This window comes from Epinephelus lanceolatus, chromosome 13, assembly GCF_041903045.1.
Source record: "Epinephelus lanceolatus isolate andai-2023 chromosome 13, ASM4190304v1, whole genome shotgun sequence".
Classification (NCBI taxonomy): domain Eukaryota; kingdom Metazoa; phylum Chordata; class Actinopteri; order Perciformes; family Serranidae; genus Epinephelus; species Epinephelus lanceolatus.
Window position 1 is genome coordinate 14,246,043 of NC_135746.1, and position 23,276 is coordinate 14,269,318.

At 41.7% G+C, this 23,276-nt stretch overlaps 1 protein-coding gene across 1 annotated transcript in view; it reads left to right on the top strand.

Annotated features, from left to right (window-relative positions):
- Window positions 1–16,844: 16,844 nt before the first annotated feature.
- Window positions 16,845–23,276, top strand: part of fndc4a (fibronectin type III domain containing 4a) — a 48,192-nt gene continuing 41,760 nt past the window's right edge. Inside the window, exon 1 of the mRNA XM_033648552.2 lies at window positions 16,845–17,483. Coding sequence (XP_033504443.1) covers window positions 17,408–17,483 — 76 coding nt within the window. The 5' untranslated portion in view covers window positions 16,845–17,407. The remainder of the gene's footprint in view (window positions 17,484–23,276) is intronic.

The window sequence follows — 23,276 nt, forward strand, 5'->3', positions numbered from 1 at the left end:
TCTAATATACTATCTGCTGTAAGTAAGATGAGAAAAAGGCATTTCAAATATTTACTGACTCTCATTAATCACCAGTAAACACAAATGCTGATGCACCATCATCACAGTAAGTGTTATCCGTCATAGGTCTAAGGATATTATTACTCATTCTGATTATTGTAACTGAGTGACTTCATATATTTACACCACTGGCCGGTTTTCCTGTCATATCATCAAAACACCCTGCGATTGAAAAAGGTTTTTATCTGAATGAGCTCAGGGCTTTTTTAACAAATAAACTTTGGAGAGTTTCCAGCTGACAACAATGGGAGAGCACCGTATCGACAGCATCTTGCATTAATTCCATTAAATGCATGCCAGCATCAGATCGCTGCAACACTGGCAGTCTGTGTGATATAAATCTTTGTTATGAATGCAAGCTGAGACAGTTTGATGGCAGTTTGGACTCTGTAACATCAGTGGTGTCTTGGAGGTCAACTTTCATCAACTTTGGGAATGAACAATTCCCTACAGTTACGTGCTTACATTTTCTGATGATGGAAATCAAACATATAAATGCACACGTGGGTAAAGCAAAGTCTGATGTCTTAATGCAGAAAGTTACAACTGTTATACTCCTGTCATCCTGCAGAGGTCAGTGTCACACAGTTTCACATGATGTACTCTGCTGTAAACTGCAAAGAAAATGTTGTAACACCAATGATTTATGAGGACAGAAGAATACTATATTATATTTCCTTCATTCAAACAATCTGTAAAATTATAATTCATGTTATATATTGGCATAATGCCAACGTTGGGGCTTGTGCAGCAACATTTTTTTTTTTAAATTTCTCTTATAAAAAAAGTACAAGAAAAAAAAAATCTGAAGTAAACTCCAGGTGGACCAAATGTTCTTAACCATCCAAATCTGCTTTGCTCACTGATGAATCCTACTAGATCAGGGGTGTCAAACATACGGCCCGTGGGCCAGAAGTGGCCCGTTAAAGGGTCCAATCCGGCCCACTGGATGACTAGACGAAGGCTTTTCCACCCTGACCAGGATACAGTTCTCTGATATAATAATGAATACTTCCCATGACCATGTTTAAAGATACTGAACATTGTGCCAAATATTGTCAACCAGCAGCTTCAGTTCAAAAGAATCAGTATCAGGAAATGTCTGGATAAATGCACATGTAATGACAGTGAGAAGTAGACTGACTGAATGTGGAAAAACTGAGACATACAGTATTGGTGAAATTGCACTTATTTTTCTTGAGACATCTCAGTCTGTTTATCTGTTTTGTAAAAGGATGAACGTCTACAGAATGTACTTGTAATTCTTTACACATAAAAGGGGGAAATATTGGAGCTGATGGTGCTTATAGGTTATTGTGTGATGGTTTTATTGGTCCGGCCTATCTGAGATCAAATTGGGCTGTACAGTATGTGGTCCACGAACTAAAACGAGTTTGACACCCCTGCTCTAGATCATAGGTAACGCCCCCAAACACTATATAAGGGCAGGCAAAAAAATACTTTGGAGAGAGTTGGAGAGTTTCCTTGTGTTGGGATGTTCTTATCTTACCTTGGTAATAGTGCTCTTGACAACTTGTAAAATGTCCTCTTACCTAAGAGAAGAGCAAAAGAGAGAAAATGTATTCAGTTATCACTTCCTGCACGAGGCCCATTGTGTCTTTTTAAAATCACGTTTTGGGTGTTTTGGACATTCACAGGAAATGAGGGGACAGAGAGAATAACATGCAACCAACCTTCCCAGCCAGATGCAAACCATTTAAGTCTCCCTTAAATGAACAGATTGTTTCACTGACCACTGAGCCGGAGTGCAACATTAACCTTGACAGCAGGGAAATGCATCCTCAGAACGTACTGCATAGCCTCCAACTGGCATTATGAACATATTTCTTGGACACTAAATTCCTCATACATCATATTTTGGTCTATCTGCTGTGTACTAGAGTGTCCAACTGTGCACAGCCTCACATTTCCTGTCCTGCATGGTGGTCTGAGTCATCACAGCTGTGGTCTGTAACCACTGGGCCACTCTGCCACGCACTGATCCTATCTGTGTTCATTTGGTCTTTATCAGTCTGATTGTCTGGCTTTCTTTGCGTCTAAAGCACAAGTGTTTTTTGGGTCTGGAAGACTTTTAAGACAAGCATAATTTTAATTTAATATTCAGTTAACCTGGAGGGTTTTAAGGGAAGGATTATTATAAAGTTGTCTTTCTCACTGTAGAAAACTGCTTTGCTTTGTCATGCCTTTATTAATCTATGCTTTATAATTTGCTCTGCTGTTTACCTAGGGCAGCAGAGCAAAGAAAACAGTTGGGGGTTCTTTATCAAATACAGAAGAATCCATCTGTTGAGCATAAGCTGAAATATTTTCATTCAGTACAAGATACTGCAGATGTTATAGGACCCAGCTACTATTTGTTCACTGTTACCAAAAGCTACCCCACAGGCGCAGCTCATAATAACACCAGTCTGTCTGCTGATGAACTGAGGGAACCACCATTAATCACGTCTCACGCTGTGCACCATGATTGATAAGCAGCCTCACCTTGAAATGAGCCATGATGTTAACACAAGATGACAAGACATGTGGGGTAAAGGTTGGGAGGCCTAATCACCCTCTCGCCTCCTTCTGTTCATCGCTGCCGCCTTAGAGGAATAATGACGGGAAACGGTGGCTCACACGCAGATTGATGAGTGATCCCTGCAGAAGGCAACACATCATTAGCATCTTCTGACAGTAACCCTGCGCCGTCCTCTGGGGTGAAGACGGGCACGTCGACGACGGATGAAAAGAGATGTGCTTTCATCTTGCAATAATGTTGCTGATTTCAATGGTGTTCAATTGGGATTATGCTCCTCATAAACATGTTTTCTCTCCCAGGCTTTGATGTCATTAAATTAATGGAGTCCATCAATCAAGAGTGTTTGGTCCGATAGATGTGAGGGCTCTTGAAACGATGACAGAAGATGTCTAAAAAACATTTTGCAAAATGAACATAATACAAAGAGATGGATGATGATGGATGTTTTTGAGAGGAAACTAGGTCTTGTAAATTGGACAAAAATGACTAGTTTGACATAATTCACAGATCTCATTAAATTCTTATGTATACACAATTAATTAATCCGTTCTCTGACTTAGACTTTTAATTACCTCACTAATCTGATGCCACATGATCTCATTTAATAGGCTCTTTTGGTCTTAATATAAAGGTTTAACTTTACAATTAATAACAATTTTTGTACACCTCAATCTGTTTCCGAGTTTCAGACGAGTTTCAAACATGAAAATAGCAATCTTCTGAGATTATTAAATATAATGAGCTATTCAAAATCCAACAGAAGCGAGGATTTGTCTCTATCATTAGATGCATATCAAGCATTTTATTCAGTATCCTGGCAGTACTTAATTCAAACCCCTTAATTCTGTTTTAATTTCCCAAAATAGTTCAGACTGCTCTCATGCAAAGTTCAAATGTATACCAATGAAAAGTAATGCACCAGAGCTTGTATAAAACACAGGTAATCATGAGCCAGTAATTTATATACCCATGTAATAGGGGCTGTGATTACGCGACCAATGGGCTGATTGGAGTAAAAAAGGAAGTACTATAAAGACCAAATGTTTGCATAAGGAGGCAGGTTGGGGTGGTAGGTGGGTCAAACAACACAGGACTTCCCCCAGGAGACCGGTGTTCGGAAATGTGTGAAACCAAGTGAACTTTTAGATATTTTAAAGTACGCTATCACTGTGTTTCTCTTCTTAAACCTAACCTATGAAACTTTATGTTAAGTGTGTAATTTTATAAGTAGGTAACATCATTTAGAAGGCGCTAATTTGTAAGATATCATGCAAACTATTGTAAGTTAATTTTTGTAAGATAACATGCAAACTGCTGTGTGAGGATAAGTTGAAAAGCTACAAATAATTCAAATTCATTGGCTTCGGTCAAAGTTAATGGTTATTGATCGGATACTTCTGCATTGGAGCTGGACTGTAGACAGGGAGATGACAATATTATTTAGGTCCTGACACACCATGCGAACGGTCAGCCACTGGTCAATGTTGGTATGCATCTGTTGCGCTAGTCTTTGCATTGTGTCCCGCACCACTGGCACTAGTCAGCCTTTGTTTACATTTTTATTCTTTTGCTGATTCAGCAAAGATGGTGGAACGCGTCGATGAATGAAAACACTCTGATTGGCAGGTTAGCTCTGTGCATGAGAGGAGAAACAGAAGTGAGGAAAGTAAACAAACAGCTACAGCCAAGAGGGAGTGAGATCAAAACAAACTTGTTACATAAAGTAAGATTATTTTTTCTTTAGCCACTGAGCTCTTTGGTAGAAACGTTTCCATATGGTTTGTGCAATTGTTCACTAGCACAGGGTAAATATGCTTTATTCTGTCAACACTGGATTGTGTTGTTAAAGTAGCGAACTAGCGTCAAGAAGGTCGTCCAGTGTCCCTTTTTGAATGACAAATGATGATACAAATGACTGTATAGATGTCTTTTGGTTGTGTTCATGTCCAATTTTTGGTTGTCACAGGCAATGTGAGGTGATGCAATGGTCGGCTTTTGTCGCTGCTAGTTCTTTGATGTCGGTTTTGTGTGTCTGGGCCTTAAGGGCAGCACTGTTAATAGAAAACAACAGAAGGTATTGCTCTCTGCTGATGATGTGTTGCTCCTCTTAACACCCTGAAACAACAATACCATGTCTCAAAGAACTTATCTTCCATAACAGATATCAAAGACCTTTTTCATGGCAGACATTTTGACTTGCCCAGGTGTATTTATTAACAATTACGGCATTCCACTTAGGGGAGGTCCTGGTATTGTGCATGCTGGGTCAGTGGAGTAACTTACTGGGACAATCAATGGAACTGAGCCATCGTTGATGTTATTAATTTCACTTGTGCTTTTCCTACTATGACAAATCAAAATGTCTGCTGTAAAAAAAAGTCTATTCAGGATATAAATTCAACATGAATAAGACTGAAGCTATGGATGTCTGTGACCAAATATTCAAATTGGTTTCACTAAAGAGTGGCTTTAAAGGGACTAAGGATGGCTTTAATACTTAGGTATTTTAGTGCTGCAAACAGGCTTTTTTTAAAACATATTTCTGCGGTAAGAGTTACTGAATTAGTAATATATGTCTGTGAAGCCATTTACAACCTGCAGTACAGTACTGTGCATGCATCCAGGGGATTTTTCAGAAATAATTAAGGTGAGGATGCTCTTTCATGGGTGTGTACATTCACCCATCTTTTTTTAAACTAAAAATACATCAAGTGACAGATTGTGTAAAGTGAAAGGAGTCACTCATAGTGACAAACCCATAGAGAATTACAACCCAGCTCTACACAGCATTACAGCATCTTTCAGCTTCTTTTCAGCTAAAAAATCTCTGATAAATCCACTGTACGCCACCTGTCAATCACCAAACGGCAAACAAACATAGTGAGTGACTGGCTGGTGAACATAGTGAAGCATTTAGAAGCTAAAGAGCCTCCCACGGGAGTTCGTGGTGAGCATATACAGAGCTGGGAAAGTGGATACTGGAAATACTGGATATTCACCCCAAAGTGGTCCATAAAAACGTATTATTGCTCCTAGTGGCTATGAGAAAACTACCAGGATAGTGGTGGCGCATACAACACTATACATCAGAAAGACTAAGGGGTGTCCACGTGAAAATACCTGGGGGCCAACTGATTCTCTTGCTCAGTGCGTCTTATGTTTAGCTATTCCTCTGCCTCTTTTATAAATGCAATTCATTTACCGGCTTCAGCTCAGCATTATAGAAACCTACCGTTAGATGTTGTGGAGGCCACTGGCCGGAGCGCTGGTGCCCCGGCAGGCAGCAGTGCTTGCAATACACTGGTGGAAATGATTAATATTTCGATAACATCAGCCAGATGTTTGCTTATCTGTCTAGTAGAACACATGCGAGGTTGGCGTCGAATTGTAGTCCTAGATTTTCACGAAGCTCTCTCCATCTTGGAAAGGCCACACCAATATTTATCCTTGATTTAGCTCTCTTCTTATCCCAAATTCTTCTGGGATCGCTTGGTTGACCAGTACGTTTCCGTTTTACCGGCTTGTTTACCGGGACAGCTTCGGCGTCAGAAGGTGCAGCAACCGTCAGTGCATAATCATGATCCATGACGAGTTAGCTTAGCCTAGCAACAGTAACGTTCATTCTCTGATGTCTCATCCGGTCTGCTTCTTCTTCTTCTCCTTCATTTAATGGCTATGGTAACTGGAGTTACGTCGCCATTGACATGCAACCTAATGACACTGTCCGTAACTTTTATCAATATTTCATATTTATCTGGGTTTGAAAAATTGTTGGAAACATTTCTGATAATCAAAGTACACAACTAAACAAAATATGTAATATTGGTTTAGTCGTTTTTAGACATTTTTATGTGGAAAAACTACATATTATACCTTTAACCATTATTGTGTAAAGGACCACGTATGGTATATTTTGAAAGTCAAGCTGAGGGCCGATTAAAATTGGTCTGCGGGCCACAATTGGCCCCCAGGCCAGACTTTGGACATGCCTGCTCTATAGACTACCCACTGACAAACCAGATTAGCCAAATGCTTCAAGCTTTAACACAAACACACCTGCAAAAGGTAAGATCTGGTTAGTCTACACAACAGGCTGATTATATTCTCGCTTTTCTAAAAAAAAATGGAGTCTTATATGGAGGCCATTTGTGCTAAATGGAGTTTTCTTTGGTGAAAGAAATCTGCAAACAGGGGCACAATTTATGAAGAGCTGCTTTCTTTCATTGGACTGATTGGGACGGATTTAGGAAGCCATCTGCTAGATTGATATTTCCTCTTGATATATGAGTTTTTATCACTCCATTTACTGTAGGGAAGCCTTAAAGCCACGAGGTAGCAGGAGCCCCACCACTCGCTCAAATGTATCTGGTAATTGACCACCGCGGTTGTGCTCAATGATGAGTCAAGGGCACCGGTAACTACAGGGAAATTTAATTATATGTGCGCTGGAGCAGTAAAAACTATTCAAGGATACTGCTGGCCTACGCAGTGTGGGCTGAAATGTGACCATACAATGTTCTCTTGGACCTTCTGTCTCCACTGTTAAGCGTTTAAGGATGAAATGATCCCATTAATTTTAAGAGAATATGAACAATCAACATAATTGATAAATTCTGGTATTAATACAAGCATATATCTCTCAGATAAATATACTCCATTCAATCACATAAACCTTTCACCAGACAGTAAAACACTCGGCTACATTTCACACAACTTACGTAACACCTTGGACCGTGTGTCATGGTCATACGAGTCTTTTGTTAGCTCACCAACTAGACAGCTCATTATCCCTGATCAGTATGCAGCGCGGTGCTCCTGCCCATTTTTAAGATCCCTGCTGTCACCATCTCCTTTCTGTTGAAGGTTTGTGTAGCAAATGTCAATGTAAATATTCATATATGTGGCTTTGACCTTGGAGGCCGTCTCTCTGCACTATATGCTTTCTCTGCCTGTTTTTATATTCAGTGTCAGAAAGAGGAAAATCAAGCAGAATATAATGTAAAGCTGGAGGTGAGATGTTCTGTCAACATGTGATATGGAAACTGTCAGACTGATTTGCATTGTGTGAAAGTCTTTTTGTCTTTTGCATTGAAATGTATTTATATAAAATATAACTCATGCACAGTACAGTGTGGAAGCTATACGCAATGTTTTTATCCTGTCATGCCATTTTATTCAAAGGTATCCTTTGCAGGATTCTCCTAATGAAAAATGTATAGACTCATACAAAAGTAAGCCCTCTCATTATCACTTGTGACCCATTAGAAGAGTGTGGTGGTGTATTTATCTGCAGAGACTCTCCTGTCTTTTCTTATTTTCGTCATATTTTGCTGTGGTCAGGATGTTCCCCGGCACAGCATGAAGGTGAGGTCAGGGCTTTGCAGTAAGGTAGTGACCAGATGCTAGACCATAAGCAGCATGCATCCAAGAGGAAGCTACAAAAATTGTGGAGACAGCACTGACAACTACTAAGCGGACAAAGCTGAGGTTGGCTTTCGCTTTCACTTTCTGGTGATACTGTAGAAAAGTAGCTGACAATTCCTGCATAGTATACCTTTAAAGGAGCTGTATACATCAGTCAGAGGATTTGTGGTTCAGAGCCTGGGACAGTGTTAATTTTGTTGACAAAAACCAATGACCAATGACCTTTTTTTCCATGACGGAAACAAGACAATGACGAATTGAAAATGGATCTTGATAATAAAACTAAGATGAAATCTATGTTTCATTTTCACTGACGAGAGGAGACATGACGAAAATGTTAGTGGTGGACTATCAGACATTAAAAGCCAAGAACAGTCATGCTTATAATTATCTTCAAATGCCACATGAGCGACAGGCTGGTAAACCTCAGTAAATAGTTGGCGGTAGGATTTTTTTGTAGCCGCTGAATGGAAGCGGAGCAAGCAGCCACTGACCGCCCGACTTCACAACTGGTCCCCATGGGACTCGAGGTGGTGGCTAGCAGTTAATGGTGCTAGCAGCTAAAGGCCCATTTATGCTCAACGTTAAATACGGATCCGGATAAGGACACGGACGGAGCCTTCTGTCCGTGCTCCGCATTCATTTCGTCCGTATTTCTGCATGTTTCCATAAAGCTTACGGATACGGGCCAAACGGAGCAGTACCACCGGGAACCGTGGGGGCAGTGTTGCTGTCACTACCCGATACGTAGCTCTAGTGAGACACGAAGAAGAAATAACAATTCAATTTCTCTCATCGGCAGTACTAGAGAAAAGAATTCTCCATCCTCCAGTCACGATGTATTTAACGGCCTCACCGACCACCGCCTCCTACAACGCTGCCTCTGTTTTTGTCTTTTATGCAAGAGGTACATTATCAATATCTCCTCCACAGTCGCCATGTTTGTTTTTGAGTTTGTTGTTGTCATAAACTTTTGACGCTGGGCTGCCTCCTGGTGGATATATTGGTTAACATCCATGCCAACATAAAGGGCGCATGGAAGTATGTGGGCAGTGACGGTAACATCGTTTGAAACGGACGTATACATTTTCGTACGTAAAGGGAGCATAAATGAGCCTTAATAGTGTGACCAGTGTTACCAGTGCAAACAGTGCTAACAGCAGCAACAATGCTGAAAGAGCTAAAGGTGTTAACCTGGGGGGAACTGAAGAATGGGCACTACACTGTGGGTCAGAAAGGTGTTATCAGTGGTAACAGCCATATGAGCACGGTGCAGAGCAGCGGCAACTAAGGTTTCCCAACATATAAGTGGCTGAGGTGGTGGCTAGAACCGAACGGTGCTGGCAATTAACTGTTCTACCAGTACAAACAGTGCTAACAACAGCAACAGTGCTAACAGAGCCAATGGTGTTAACACAGGGGGAATTGAAGGGTGGGCATTGCCCTTCCACAATGACACTGTGGGTCAGGAAGGTGTTATCAGCGGTAACCGCTGGATGAGCACAGTGCAGAGCTGCGGTGATGAAGGGTTCCCAACATGAAGGTGGCTGAGGTGTCTAGTAGCTAATGTCACTACCAGCGTGAACAGTGCTAACAGGTGCTGAAAGGGCTAATAGTATTAACTTTGGGGAAACTGAATGGTGGGCAATACGTGTCTGCAACAACATTGTAGGTTGGGACAGCGTTATCGGCGCTAATTGCTGTATGAGCGCAGTTCAAAGCAGGGGCTCCACTGGGCCGTCTGCCACAACAAAAACTGACATAAAAGTTTGGATTACAACACACACACACACAGAGGAAGCGTGACTTTATTCTCCCTCTGGACGTCATTACTCCTCTATATATGTGATTTGTTGCTATATTAATGCTCTGAACTGCGTATACAGCTCCTTTAATGGGGACTAATACATACTTGCTTTACTTCTGAGCCAGAAAACTCTTTGGACTTTGGAGGGTGTCATCCAGCATAATGTTTCCAGTCTTACACTGTAAGTACCTGAGAGTCATCAGGAGGATGGCAAAATGAACTATAAACAGTCAAAGTCTGCAGTCACTTATTAAATCCCTGCCATCTTTCTGCCTTCTCATTACTTATAAAGTTCTTTTACTGGGCACTGACCACCAAGCAATTAACATTTTGAATCTTCCCTCCTGCCAGGTGAAGTTATTTTGGGTATTTTTAACCCTGTCCTCATGAGAATGGGTTAGAAAGTTTTCAAATGAAATGATGACTAAGGAATAAAGAGAAAAATGTGACATAAAGCCGGGGAAAAAGAGCTGAATATGGTTCAGAACCTGGGAGAGGATTGAAGGTGACCCTCTGTCTTTTAAAAAGGTCTTCTGCATTTTTACTTGCTTAATTTATTCATTAAAAACAAGCTGTTTGAGACACCACCTGCCTAGAGTGATTTCCATGTTACAGTGTTGGTGAATGAATTAGCCCAGTGATGGGAGGGTGATGCATTTTTAATGTATACAGTGGCCTAAATTCCAAACTCCATTTATATAATCAACAGCATAAATAACATCAAAATCAATTAATTCAAGCACATTTGGAACATGAAGAAAAAGTAAGTGCTTGCTAGTGAGAATTTGTTTGAATTATTGGGTCTCTATGAATTAAAGAGGATGGTTTAAACCTGCTCTACATGAGAACTGTCCTGAGATAACTTTTGTGATGATTTGGTGCATATATAAGGCAGCATGGTGGTGCAGTGGTAAGTGCTGTTGACTCACAGCAAGGGGGTTCCTGGTGTGGGTTCAAACCCCGGGGTGTGGGCGCCCTTTTGTGCAGAGTTTGCATGTTCTCCCTGTGTCAGTGTGGGTTTTCTCCAGGTACTCCAGCTTCCTCCCACAGTCCAAAGACATGCAGGTTAAGTGGTGACTCTAAATTGTCCGTAGGTGTGAATGTGAGTGTGAATGGTTGTCTGTCTCTATGTGTCAGCCCTGTGATAGTCTGGTGACCTGTCCAGGGTGTACCCCGCCTCTCGCCCATTGTCAGCTGGGATATGTCGGTGAAGATTGGGTGATTTACCCACCTACAATTGCAGGTGCAGGTGTCGTGGAGCACCTCCTTTAGAGGATGACACCACTACGACGCCACTTATCACCCACCACAGTGCAGTCATTGAGATCCCTCCCCAGACAACTAGAAAAAAATCACATTTAAGAAGCTGAAATGAGAGGATTTTGACTTTTTTTTATTAAAAGATTAATAATTAATAAACTCATAAACTAATTGATTAATTAATTACTTTTGCAGCTACTTCTACTTGTGTACAATACCTGTCTCTTGATGCTGAGGTGATGGCAAACTGACACTAAGAGCAAACTTCACCATGTCTATTTATCCTGTACTTGACAGCAACAAACAAGATATACATTCACAAACTGCTGGCATTTCTGTATGCAATCTGTAAAATACAAAATGTACTGCAAACACTGGAAGTCGACATCTGACTCCAAATGGAAAGATGTTGCATCAATTCAGAGAAAAACAGAGCAAACATAACCTTTGGCACATCTGAGGCATCAGCTCTGCAGCTGTTTCATCCCTTTGCCTTTGGACACAGTGTGCATAATCCACAGGTTTTTTAATAACATAGCACCACACTACACTCGCCTGCCACTTCACATCTGTTCAACTGCTCGTGAATGCAAAAAGCTAATCAGCCAATCACATGGCAGCAACTCAATGCATTTAGGCATGTAGACATGGTGAAGACGACCTCCTGAAGTTCAAATTGAGAATCAGAATGGAGAGGAAAGGTGATTTAAGTGACTTTGAACGTGACATGGTTGTCTGAGTATTTCAGAAACTGCTGATCTACTGGGATTTTCACACACACACCATGGTCCAAAGAAGAGAACATATCCAGTGAGCTGCAGTTCTCTGGGTGAAAATGCCTTGTTGGTGCCAGAGGTCAGAGGAGAATGGCCAGACTGGTTCAAGATGATAGAAAGGCAACAGTAACTCAAATAACCACTGGTTACAACCAAGGTCTGCAGAAGACCATCTCTGAACCAACAACACGTCCAACCTTGAAGCAGATGGGCTACAGCAGCAGAAGACCACACCAGGTGCCACTCCTGTCAGCTAACAACAGGAAACTGAGGCTACAGTTCACACAGGCTCACCAAAACTGGACAATAGAAGATTGGAAAAACGTTGCCTGGTCTGATGAGTCTGGATTTCTGCTGCCACATTCAGATGGTAGGGTCAGAATTTGGTGTAAACAACATGAAAGCATGGATCCATCCTGCCTTGTATCAGTGGTTCAGGCTGGTGATGGTGGTGTAATGGTGTGGGGGATATTTTCTTGGCACACTTTGGGCCCTTTAGTACCAACTGAGCATGGTTTAAACACCACAGCCTACCTGAGTATTGTTGCTGACCGTGTCCATCCCTTTATGACCACAGTGTACCCATCTTCTGATGGCTACTTCCAGCAGGATAACGCGCCATGTCACAAAGCTCAGATCATCTCAAACTGGTTTCTTCTCTGAGGAATGTTTCCAGCACCTTGTTGAATCTATGACACCAAGAATTACGGTAGTTCTGAAGGCAAAAGGGGTCCAACCTGGTACTAGCAAGTCTGTTATAAAGACACTTCCTCCTTTAATATTCCAAAACCCACAGGGCTGTATGTGTTTTAACAGTGTCACTCTGATACAGTATCACACAAATCATCAGTCACACATACTGCTCCCACACTGCGAGGGAAAATTATTCCATTATGCGTATTCATCTACACAGAGCTTGAATTCATTTAGCAGGACTCTGTTGTTGTTTCACCCAAATTACACACAAAACCAAGGAATTCTCTCCCTCATGCAGTAAACAGCCGAGCAACAGGGGCAACTGGTGCAGTCGAGCAATTACACTGAAAACAAACAACTCGATCCAAAATTAGAATGAAGCGGAATTGAAGTGCAGGACGTGTTGAGTGCTGCTGTGCAAAACTAAAAAGCCATAAGCCTGAGTGCTGCTCATGTCATTTCGGCTCCATTGTGCGCCGTTCATTGGATTCCTTATGGCACACTCTCCTGTGTGATTGAAGCTTTGGTTATCTCTCCAACATTCTCTCGTTTCTTTTTAATGCTGCGATAAATCACTCCCAATGTATCTACCACTCTGATCAGTTATAATATTTCCACTCGTATGAATTACTTTGATAGGCCTTTTTTTGGAAAACATAAAACATTATGAGGTATAACGAACTCAAGCTCTAATTCACACATAATTCTACAGACATTAGCAGCTATTCTATCTGGCTGCTGCCTTTACTGACTGCCATTTGATGAAGACGGCCTCTGATTTAACTGCAGAGAATGATATCTCATGGCTAAAGGATGAAGCTGCCTCCATTTTCTTTCTTGTTGTTCCTCAATGTGTTGATTAATGTGTAAAGGTTTGAGTCTGTTGCCTGTTTTCCACAATGAATCAGTTAATCTACAGTGATGGAGCTGTTTTTGACTTGAGCCTGAGAGCTCTGATACAAACTTCCAACAAGTCAGCAACTTAGCAGATTTATGTCCTCTTGTGCTTCCTGCTGGACACACATGCGAATCAAGACTTTGCATTAAATTTGGCTCATGCTACTTTTAAAGACTGCAGAGCGTGGGCTGCATCACTTTGGGATTTCTGCTTAATGTGGGATCCAAGGATGGCGAGCATCTCACAGGACTAAAAAGAGACTGCAAGAGGATTTCTCAGTGGCAAAGAACATAAATCCCCAGCATGGTACAGCCATAAGTATAACAGTGTGTGAGCCAAGAGCTTCTTTTCTGTGAAAATCATTACAATTTATTTGCAGGAATGTAGTTGGAATTAATGGCAAGCGAGCATTTATGTATATGTGGAATTAAAGTTGCACTCTTTGGTTCCTTTCAGCCATTTCAAAGCACCTTTGCAGGATTTTTGTACCAGTGTCATGGTGTATCTTAGCTGGTCTTTGTCATCATGCGTAGTTATCCTTTTTTAACTTCTAGTATATATTAACATACTTTTTGGCTTTTCTTTGTAGTAATCTCATTTTGGGTTTTATATTGCTTGTTTTCGAGCTGTACACTTTCATTCTGTATTTCTGTGGTCTCATGTTGCTGCCTTTTTCTGGTTAAATAAAGGTCAAATAATATAAATGAAAATACAATTAAGCACAAATCACACGCCCAGATTACTTCGTCCTGATTTTGAGTCTCACGCTGAGGCAATATCATGATAAATCTTCATTTGAACAGCTGGTTATTTTGCAATTGATGTGTAACTCTGACTGAAAACCTCAAAACTGTGAGATGACATTTACTCCAGGAAAATCGTTTTATATTATGAGCTCAATAAAGAACTGGAGGGAAGTCCAGTGTGAAGGATTTAGGGGGATGTATTGGGAGAAGTGGAATATTATATAACAATGTTTTCTTTCGTGTATAATCACCTTTGTTACCTTAGAATGAGCTGTTTGTATCTACATCTGGAGCGGGTCCTTGTCTATGGAGTGCACCATGTTACACCACCATGTTTCTACAGTAGCCCAGAAAGGACAAACTAAACACTGGCTCTAGATGGGGCCATTTGAGTTTTTGCGTTGGCCACTTCAGTTAGCAGCTCCCCAGTGACAAAACGCAGATTTTTTTTTTTTTTTTATGTGAAACTGCTTTATTCAGTGTTTTTACCTGTTGGAATCACCAGGTCCATATGTTTCGGAGAGGAGGAGACCTCTGCGGATAATTCAGCTCCCTGTGAAAACCCCCTGAACATCTGGATCTGAAGTTATCAGAGGAAAAAAGTAGAGCACACATTAGCAGGTGCTGGGCTAGCAACCTGTCTGCAACACGCTGAATAGCACTGGAGAAACCCTGATTTGTAACATGAAACTACTTTATTCAGTGTTTTTACCAATTTAAATCACCTGGTCTGTTTGTTTTGGAGAGAGAGAGGCCTTTGTGGATAATTCGGCTCCTGTTAAAAACCTCCTGAACGTCTGGATCTGAAGTTGTCAGAGAAATTAGGTGAGCACACGTTAGCGGGCGCTGGGCTAGTGGCTCATCTGTGACACGTTGAGCAGCGTCAGAAAAACACTGTTTTTTTAATGTGAAACTGCTTTATTTAGTGTTTTCACCGGTTTAAAACCCCAGGTTTATTTGCTTTAGAGAAGAAGAGACCTCTGTGGATAATTTGGCTCCTGGTAAAAACCCCTCAACATCTGGATCATAAAAAAAAGTGAGTAAACATTAGCAGGTGCTGTGCTGGCAGCCCATCTGGGACAAGCCGAACAGCTTTGGAGAAACACTGATTTGCAATATGAAACTGATTTTCAGTGTTTTTCCCAGTTTAAATCACCTGGTCTGTTTGTTCTAAAATGGAAGACAGCTCTGTGGATAATTCAGCTCTTGGTAAAAACCTCCTGAATGTGAATCTTAAGTTATCAGGGAAAAAAGTAGAGCACACATTAGCATGTGCTAAGCTGAACAGCATCGGAGAAACCCTTTTTTGTGACACAAACTGCTTTATTCAGTGTTTTTCCCAGTTTAAATCACCTGGTCTGTTTTTTTCTGGAGAGGAGGAGACCTCTGTGGATAATTCAGCTCCTGTTAAAAACTTCCTCAACAATGAACACTGACAGAAACCTAAGCGGGAGCTCACACTTGGCACATGGGAGAAGTTTCAGCTGGTTGCAATCTGCATCCTCACCACCAAATGTCACTAATCCTATGAATGCCACACACTGCTCCTTTAATACACAAGCTGAAAAGACAAATATGTGTCTCATTCTCATAACCCTACATGATAAACTGACTCTACATATAAAACACAGCACAAAGAACACGGTCAACACAGCGAGCGTCTCAGTGTCTCATATTGAGATAAATGCCAAAGAAAAGTCAGCTGTACAAATAGACAGCTGTCATGGTAACTCCAATATCTAATATCTGGCTTTAAACACTTTTTACAAAAGCCTTTGTCTGCTCAGGCTCACAGAGGACTGGTGAGCACATGGAAACCATGGCAACGCCTCAGAGAGGGGGGAAACAATCTTCTCTTGACCACTAAAAGGTTTGGAGTGGTTCATTTAGCAGACAAAGATGTGGGAATAAAGTTTCCAAAGGGGGCAACACACACTTCTGTGTTATGAATTATGCGTCTCCTTTTATTGCAGTTATAAAACCCCATGTGCATGATGTGTGTGTGTGTGTGTGTGTGTGTGTGTGTGTGTGTGTGTGTGTTTTTAAATATACATCCCTCATCCTGTGATTCCTCCTTTAACATTTGATGACTTGTTTCGCTGTGCCATGAATAAAGACTGCAGCAGGCTACATGTGCTGGCAGGTTCCCCACAGACAAGCAATTTGATGTGGAACGCTGGTCCCATGAGGCAATGCACTCAGCTTATCAACATGATTCATCTCCGTGATAACACGGTGTGTCTTGGGGGGGGGGGGGGGTCTGCGCGGTGTATGATGGGTGAGAGGCACAGGAACCTGCTGCAGGATGTGTATACACAACACAAGGAGCGGGGTGGCTGAATATAGCTACACTTGATGTTTTATACACAAGTTAAGTGAATGAAGTGGGGCAATAGCACTGTCTATCCAATGTTTAATGGTCTTTCCTGCTACCCGTAGACAACATTTGTCTCTCAAATGTCACTGTCATTCACCACAACATGAAAACACACCACTTCACACCTATTCTGGCTCTGCTGATGACATATGAAAGCAGCTGGAGCCACAGTGTGAGTGGCTGCAGCAGCTCAGGTAGGCGTGCAGCCGCTGCGCACACGTGGAGCATTAATCACGCTATGCTGCGCGCGTGCACTTGAGTGCGGGTCTCACAGGGGCCACTTTAGGGGCTGTAGCGGAAAAAAAGCACTGCAGGAATGACCCAACCCCGCGTGCGTGAGTAAACAGCCGTGAACAGTGAGCTGCGGAGCGCGAGGGGCAGTGTGGAAAACTTAAGGCGCTGCCCGTGGTGCTGAATCGCCCCGCGGCGTCCCCTCACGCGAGCCTGTGAGCGTCATCTTTTCTGTCCATACCTGAGCTCTCCTCCTCTTCCTCTATCTCCCTATCGATGCATGATGGAAGTCTACAATTTGAGCCTCCACATTTAACTCGGACACCAACACCATGAAGGACTTGTGGATTTAAAAAAAAAAGCCACCAAATGAAGAATCCGCCTGGGCTCGACAAAATGTTTCTGAAGACATCATTCATCACGTACTTTCACTGGTTATCTATTTACTGACCAGCGCGAGCCCGATTCAGCCACCGACCTCCCCCATTCATTTCATCATGTTGTAGAAATGAACTGCTGTGATTTTGTTGCCCTTCAACAATAGACCTGCGTTTTAAATCTAAAGGGACAGCAACGATACCCGCCGAGACATGGCTCGTCTGCTTGTGTTGGTCAACTCCGTGGTCCTGTTGCTTTTTGGCAGCGACATGTTCTTGGTAGGAGCAAGTAAGTAGCAGAGGAGTCACAGCAATTTTTGTGCACTTTGAAGCCTTGTAAAATGCGCCATTAGGCATGCTGGTAGGGTTATAAAGCAGTGTTTGTTGGAGTCTAATGAAGCTTTTGCTGTGTTTAACCTGCACCTGATTATGCAGTTAATGTCACCATGCATGCATATATCACCTTAAATATGTTTGTTTTCTACTGTAGTTCATCCAGTGACACCTGTTTAACCAGATACAGAAATTACAAGCATGCTTAGGTACATTTTACCTTTCTAAAGACAAGCTTCCTTTACTTTCTTTGCATTATTTCTTAAAAAAACTGCACATTGTCTTTCTTAAAATATCCTTTGTGTTCCACATCTAAATTCCTGACCATATAATAACCTTTAGAATAACCTTGGCAGCATGCCCTACTTATGCATCCAATCAAAATCAATGCAATTATGCAAGAAATCTGCCAGTAATTTCCCCCCAAAAAATTATACAGGTCAGCCACATCCAGCTTCTTCTCGCTGTGTTTGCACACTTGTGAAGCACTTTCTTGTTTGACTAAAAAAAAACCCCATTTAATTCTTAAATTACGGCACTAATTAAAATGTGCAAATGTGTAAAAGCTCCCACAGGAGGCCATACCATACAGTGGCATTCATTTTTGTATAATAGTGTGCCATAGGAACACTAGTTGCAGAGCTGTCTTCAGTGACATCAACCATGATTGTTTAAACTGTTAAACCCTAGGTGGTCTCATTTGCAGCATGTATAAACACCCAGCATTATTATTTTTGCATGCTTTCCATTACAAGCTCAACTTCAAGTTTGCCGTTTATGAATCTCTTCTATTTCCGTGACAGAAATCTTCCCTATCAGCCTCTGCATGCGTGCATCTACAGTATCTCTGCCTCTTTATCTACCTGTCTACCTCTATCACTTCCTCCCTCGCCTCTCGAGGGAGCCGAGTCTTACATGTGATAGCGCCTTGAGAAAATCAGATTGGCACTTCACTGTTTTCTGTGGGTGTGCGCGCGCTGTCTGCCTGATAGATATATTCAGAGCTTTTGTCATGTACCTACGCTGACATGTGAAATGCAGGAGCATCTCTGATCTCGGTGGAGTTGTGCACGGGGGCCGTCGAGAGCAGGAAAAGCCACTATTGAAATAATAAACACAACATTCATAAATATAAATGTGGACGTGGCAATGAGCTTCAAAGAAGAGTGAAAATAAATGTTGAATTTATTACTGCCAGCCCCGTGCCTGCTATGAGACTATGGGATTTACTGTGACATTCAGAGAAAGCTCTAAATTAATTTTAGGCTTCTTTGGTTCATACGAGGTTATCCATAAAAGTTTCAACAAGGCAGGGACAGGGAGTGTTTCAGTGGAGTTTCTCTGAAGTAATGCAATGAATGGAAGTGGCTTGAATATGTTGAAAGTAATAGTAGCATTATGTAATGGTGGATGATTTGTTGCATGCTTTTTAAGATAGCATTTGGTCCAGATGATCATGTTTTCAGGCAGCACTGAGCTCTCAATATCTAAATGTCATTGAGAACATATTTGCATTGTACACTTCTACAGACCACGGATATGTTACATTTGTACATTAACATGTAGCAGATATGTTGAATCTTTATAATTTAACAATGCAGTGGTTTATGTGTGGTTAGGTTTAGGCACAAAACCACTAGGTTATGGTTAGGAAAACATCATGTTTTGGCTTAAAATACCTGGTTTTCTTGGTACTATGCTGGCTGGAAACACAGCGATGTCTCAGTAAAAAACAATTGCTTTTTGTAGTACTTTCCCTGTTGAAAGCCAGTGACAGGTCCCTAAAAATCACAGTCGTTTGGTGTCTAAAAAGCTGCTGGTTAATCAGTGATGGGTTGATAGAAAAGCACCCATGTTTAGTGCCTAAAAAGCCAATGGAAAAACAGTGACAGGTCCGCAAAAAACACCAATGTTTGGTGCCCAAAAGCCGCTAGCAAGACAGTGACAAGTCTCCAAAATACACTCACATTTGGTGGCTAAGAAGTAGCTTGTGAAACAGGGATGGGTCGCTAAAAGACACCCATGTTTGGTGCTTAAGAAGTGGCTGGAAATACAGCGACGGGTCCACAAAAACACCCATGTTTGGTGCCCAAAAAGCAGCCTGTAAAGCAGCTTGTAAACAGTGACAGGTCTCTAAAAAGCACCCATATTTGGTACCTGAAAAGCAGCTCGTAAAAAAAGAGATGGGTCACTAAAAACACCCATGTTTGGTGCTAAAAAAGTGGCTGGAAATACAGTGATGGGTCCACAAAAACACCAGTTTGGTGCCCAAAAGCCACTAGCAAGACAGTGACAGGTCTCCAAAATACACCCACATTTGGTGGCTAAAAAGAAACTTGTGAAACAGGGATGGGTCGCTAACAAACACCCATGTTTAGTGCTTAAAAATTGGCTGGAAATACAGGGACGGGTCCAAAAAAAAACATGTTTGGTGCCCAAAAAGCAGCTTGTAGAGCAGCGACAGATGTCTAAAAAGCACCCCTATTTGGTACCTAAAAAGCAGCTTGTTAAAAAGAGATGGGTCACTAAAAACACCCATGTTTGGTGCTAAAAAAGTGGCTGGAAATACAGTGACTGGTCTACAAAAAACACCAATGTTTGGTGCCTAAATAACCGTTGGAAACACAATGGGTCACTAAAAAACACCCATATATGGTGACTTAAAAGCAGCTTGTAACGAAAGAGATGGGTCACTAAAAAACACCCATGTTTGGTGCTTAAAAAGCTGCTGGGAACACAGTGATGTGTCCACAAAAACACCCATATTTGATGCCTGAAACATGACAGGTCACTAAAAAGCGCCCACAGTCGGTGCCTTAAAAGCAGCTTGTAATAAAGATATGCTCACAAAAAAACCCATCCATGTTTGCTGCCTAAAAACTGCTGGAAACACTACAGGTCTCTAAAAAACAACCACATTGGTGACCGAAAAGCAGCTTTTAAAACAGTGACAGGTCTCCAAAATACACCCACATTTGGTGCCTACATGCAGCTTGTAATAAAGAGATGGGTCACTAAAAAACACCCATGTTTGGTGCCTAAAGAGCTGCTTGTAAAACAGCGTCTGGTCACTAAAAAACACTCTTGTTTGGTGCTTAAAAAGCTGCTGGAAACCCAGTGATGGGTCCACAAAAAAACCCTTGTTGGGCGCCCAGAAAGCCACTAGAAACAAAATGGGTCACTAAAAAACACCCACATTTGGTGCCTAAAATGCTGCTTGTTAAACAGTGATAGGTCCCTAAAAACAACCCACATTTGTGCCTAAAAAGGCACCATATTTGGTGCCAAAAAACAGCTTGTGAAACAGGGATCAGTCAATAAAAAATACCCATGTTGGTTGTTTGTTGGTCTCGGACATTGGTCTGCAGCTTGGGAAGTGTCACACCTAGTTCTTACGCCATCCACCCCCTTCACCCCCAGATAATAATGTCTTCTTTACTACGTCACATTATAAATGTTGATGTGGTTTGTACGAAACATATTTGTCGTTTGCAGAAACGTAGGCCACAATGCCAACATTTTCTTCTGCCGACTGGGCTGTATGATATAATATTCTTAAGTCAAAACCCACACAAGGTGTTTGTTTTTTCTCGCTCCTACCTGACAAGAGATACTTGAGTGTGGGTAACAACATTTACATTCAGCCCAGTCTGAAAACAAGCATGCTAGAAAATCAATCCCACTAACCACAGCTGTGGGCGTTCAGCAAACGTGAATTAGAATTTATTGGATTTATTTGGATGGCCAGGCTCATATCTTTCTTCAAATTGGCAATCTGCTGTTCATAAAACCTGGTGACACATTCTTGACAAATAGACATTCTGAATCTATCAGAGTTAGGGCCAGTGTTTGCTCATGTTGTCATAATTTTATCTGCTGTCACAGTGCAGACATTTAAACATACATGGGGAAAATACAGACTAGGGTGTGTGGAAAAAACAAATTCCACTCAATCCTAAATGCTATATTGTCATACAGTAGCTCACACTTGTTGGTGTCTTGTTTAGACATCTGTCGAGCCAGTAAACAAACAGCTGTAGCCAATAAAATTAATGGCACAAACTGTTAACGACTTGTTCATAAATCTGCTCCCGCATGCCAGCCCTTACAGTTTGGGGATGATGCAGTAATGTTAGCTTGTGGGCTGGAAAGCCTCAGGGTTTGGCCAGTGATTACATTAACCTTAGACTGGCACCTGGTCCCATCTGGTCCCACTGCCGTTTCGCAGCCTCTGAGTCAGTGAGAAAGAAGACAGAGTGTACCTAAAGGGAGGGACAGTAAGTGCCTCTACTGTAGAGAGGCTCTAAAAAAACAGAGAAAAAGCACAGGACTTAGTTACGCCTGGCTGGACAAGTCCTTCCATCTGTATCCATCTACATAGCTGCTACATACTATAGTCGCTGCACTGGGTAGACACTAGTGAAGTAGTGTAAGAGATATAATCAAAGATTGTATAAAGTCACTGCTCCTGTGTGGCATTAACTGTGAAAGAAAGTCAGAATCTCAGAAGGGATTGGAGTTCGGGGATGAAACAAGGCCTTCAAAGGTAATACGTGGGCAGACAGTGCTGCGGCTTTGATAAAACCAGCACGAGGTTGCTTAAGAGCTCCGCTACCAGGCAATTTGCAACACTGAGGCCTGCGAGCAGCTGCGCGACAACCTCCCGCTGTGCGAGGAGAACATTTAGACATCCCACGAGCGGGTTTGAAACACATCCAGATGAAGCCGTTTGAAGATTGACTGGGCAACACATCAACATTCACGGCACCTGTTATGAGTTATTGCCTTTATTTATAAGATGTCAGTGAATATATTATCTCTCAAGGGACTGAGGCATTAGAAGTATTAGGTGAGGATTACATTACGAGCAACCCTTCAAGCTGTCGCTAGCTTAGAGGTAATTGAGACTGAAATATGATCGATAATACAGTCCACAACCTTGGTAAACCAGTGTTTTCCATTTTAAAAGTGTTTGAATCAATATGAATTATGCACCTTGGGGGGGGGGGGGTTATTGTTTTGCTGGTGAATTGATCATCATTAGGAACATTTTTAAACATTAACAGCAGAATAATGAGCCGAGCACTCATTCATGTCAGACTAGACGTTGTTTGCGAAATGAAGAAGGAGCAGCTTCTGTCTTTATCTGGGACATTTACTGAGTAACTGAGCATATTGTCACACTTTTAACTGTAAATGAGCACAAGAGCTGTTTGGAAAATCATTCAAAAGGAAGAACTTGGTTCAAAACTGTCCAAAGAAGTTAAAAAGAAATCAATCAGCAGAGGATTTGTGATGGTAACTGGAGCCAGGATAGGTTGCTGACCCAGCAATCATACTTTCTAAATGAAATGCATAGAATTACAATGTCTGCTTGGCATCCAGATACAGCATCTATTCATAAATAGTGATAAGATTTGAAGGGACAGTGCACCCCAAAATCAAAAATACATATGTTCCCTCTTACCTGCTATTTATCAGTTGAGATTGTTTTGGTTTGAGTGTTGGAGAGATTAGTTGTGGTGCTCAAAGCGCCCAATTAATGCATCTGAAAAACTCAACAGCAATGTCTCTTTCCAGAAATCATAACCAAGATAATCCACAGACCTTGTTGTGAGCAGTTTCACATGGGAACTACTTTCATTCTACCGAACTACACCTGTCAACCGTAACACCGTGCAGAAGGAAGTGTGCATCTACTGCTAGCTCACTTAGCACCACTGAGCTAGCTAATGTTACAGCTCAGCCG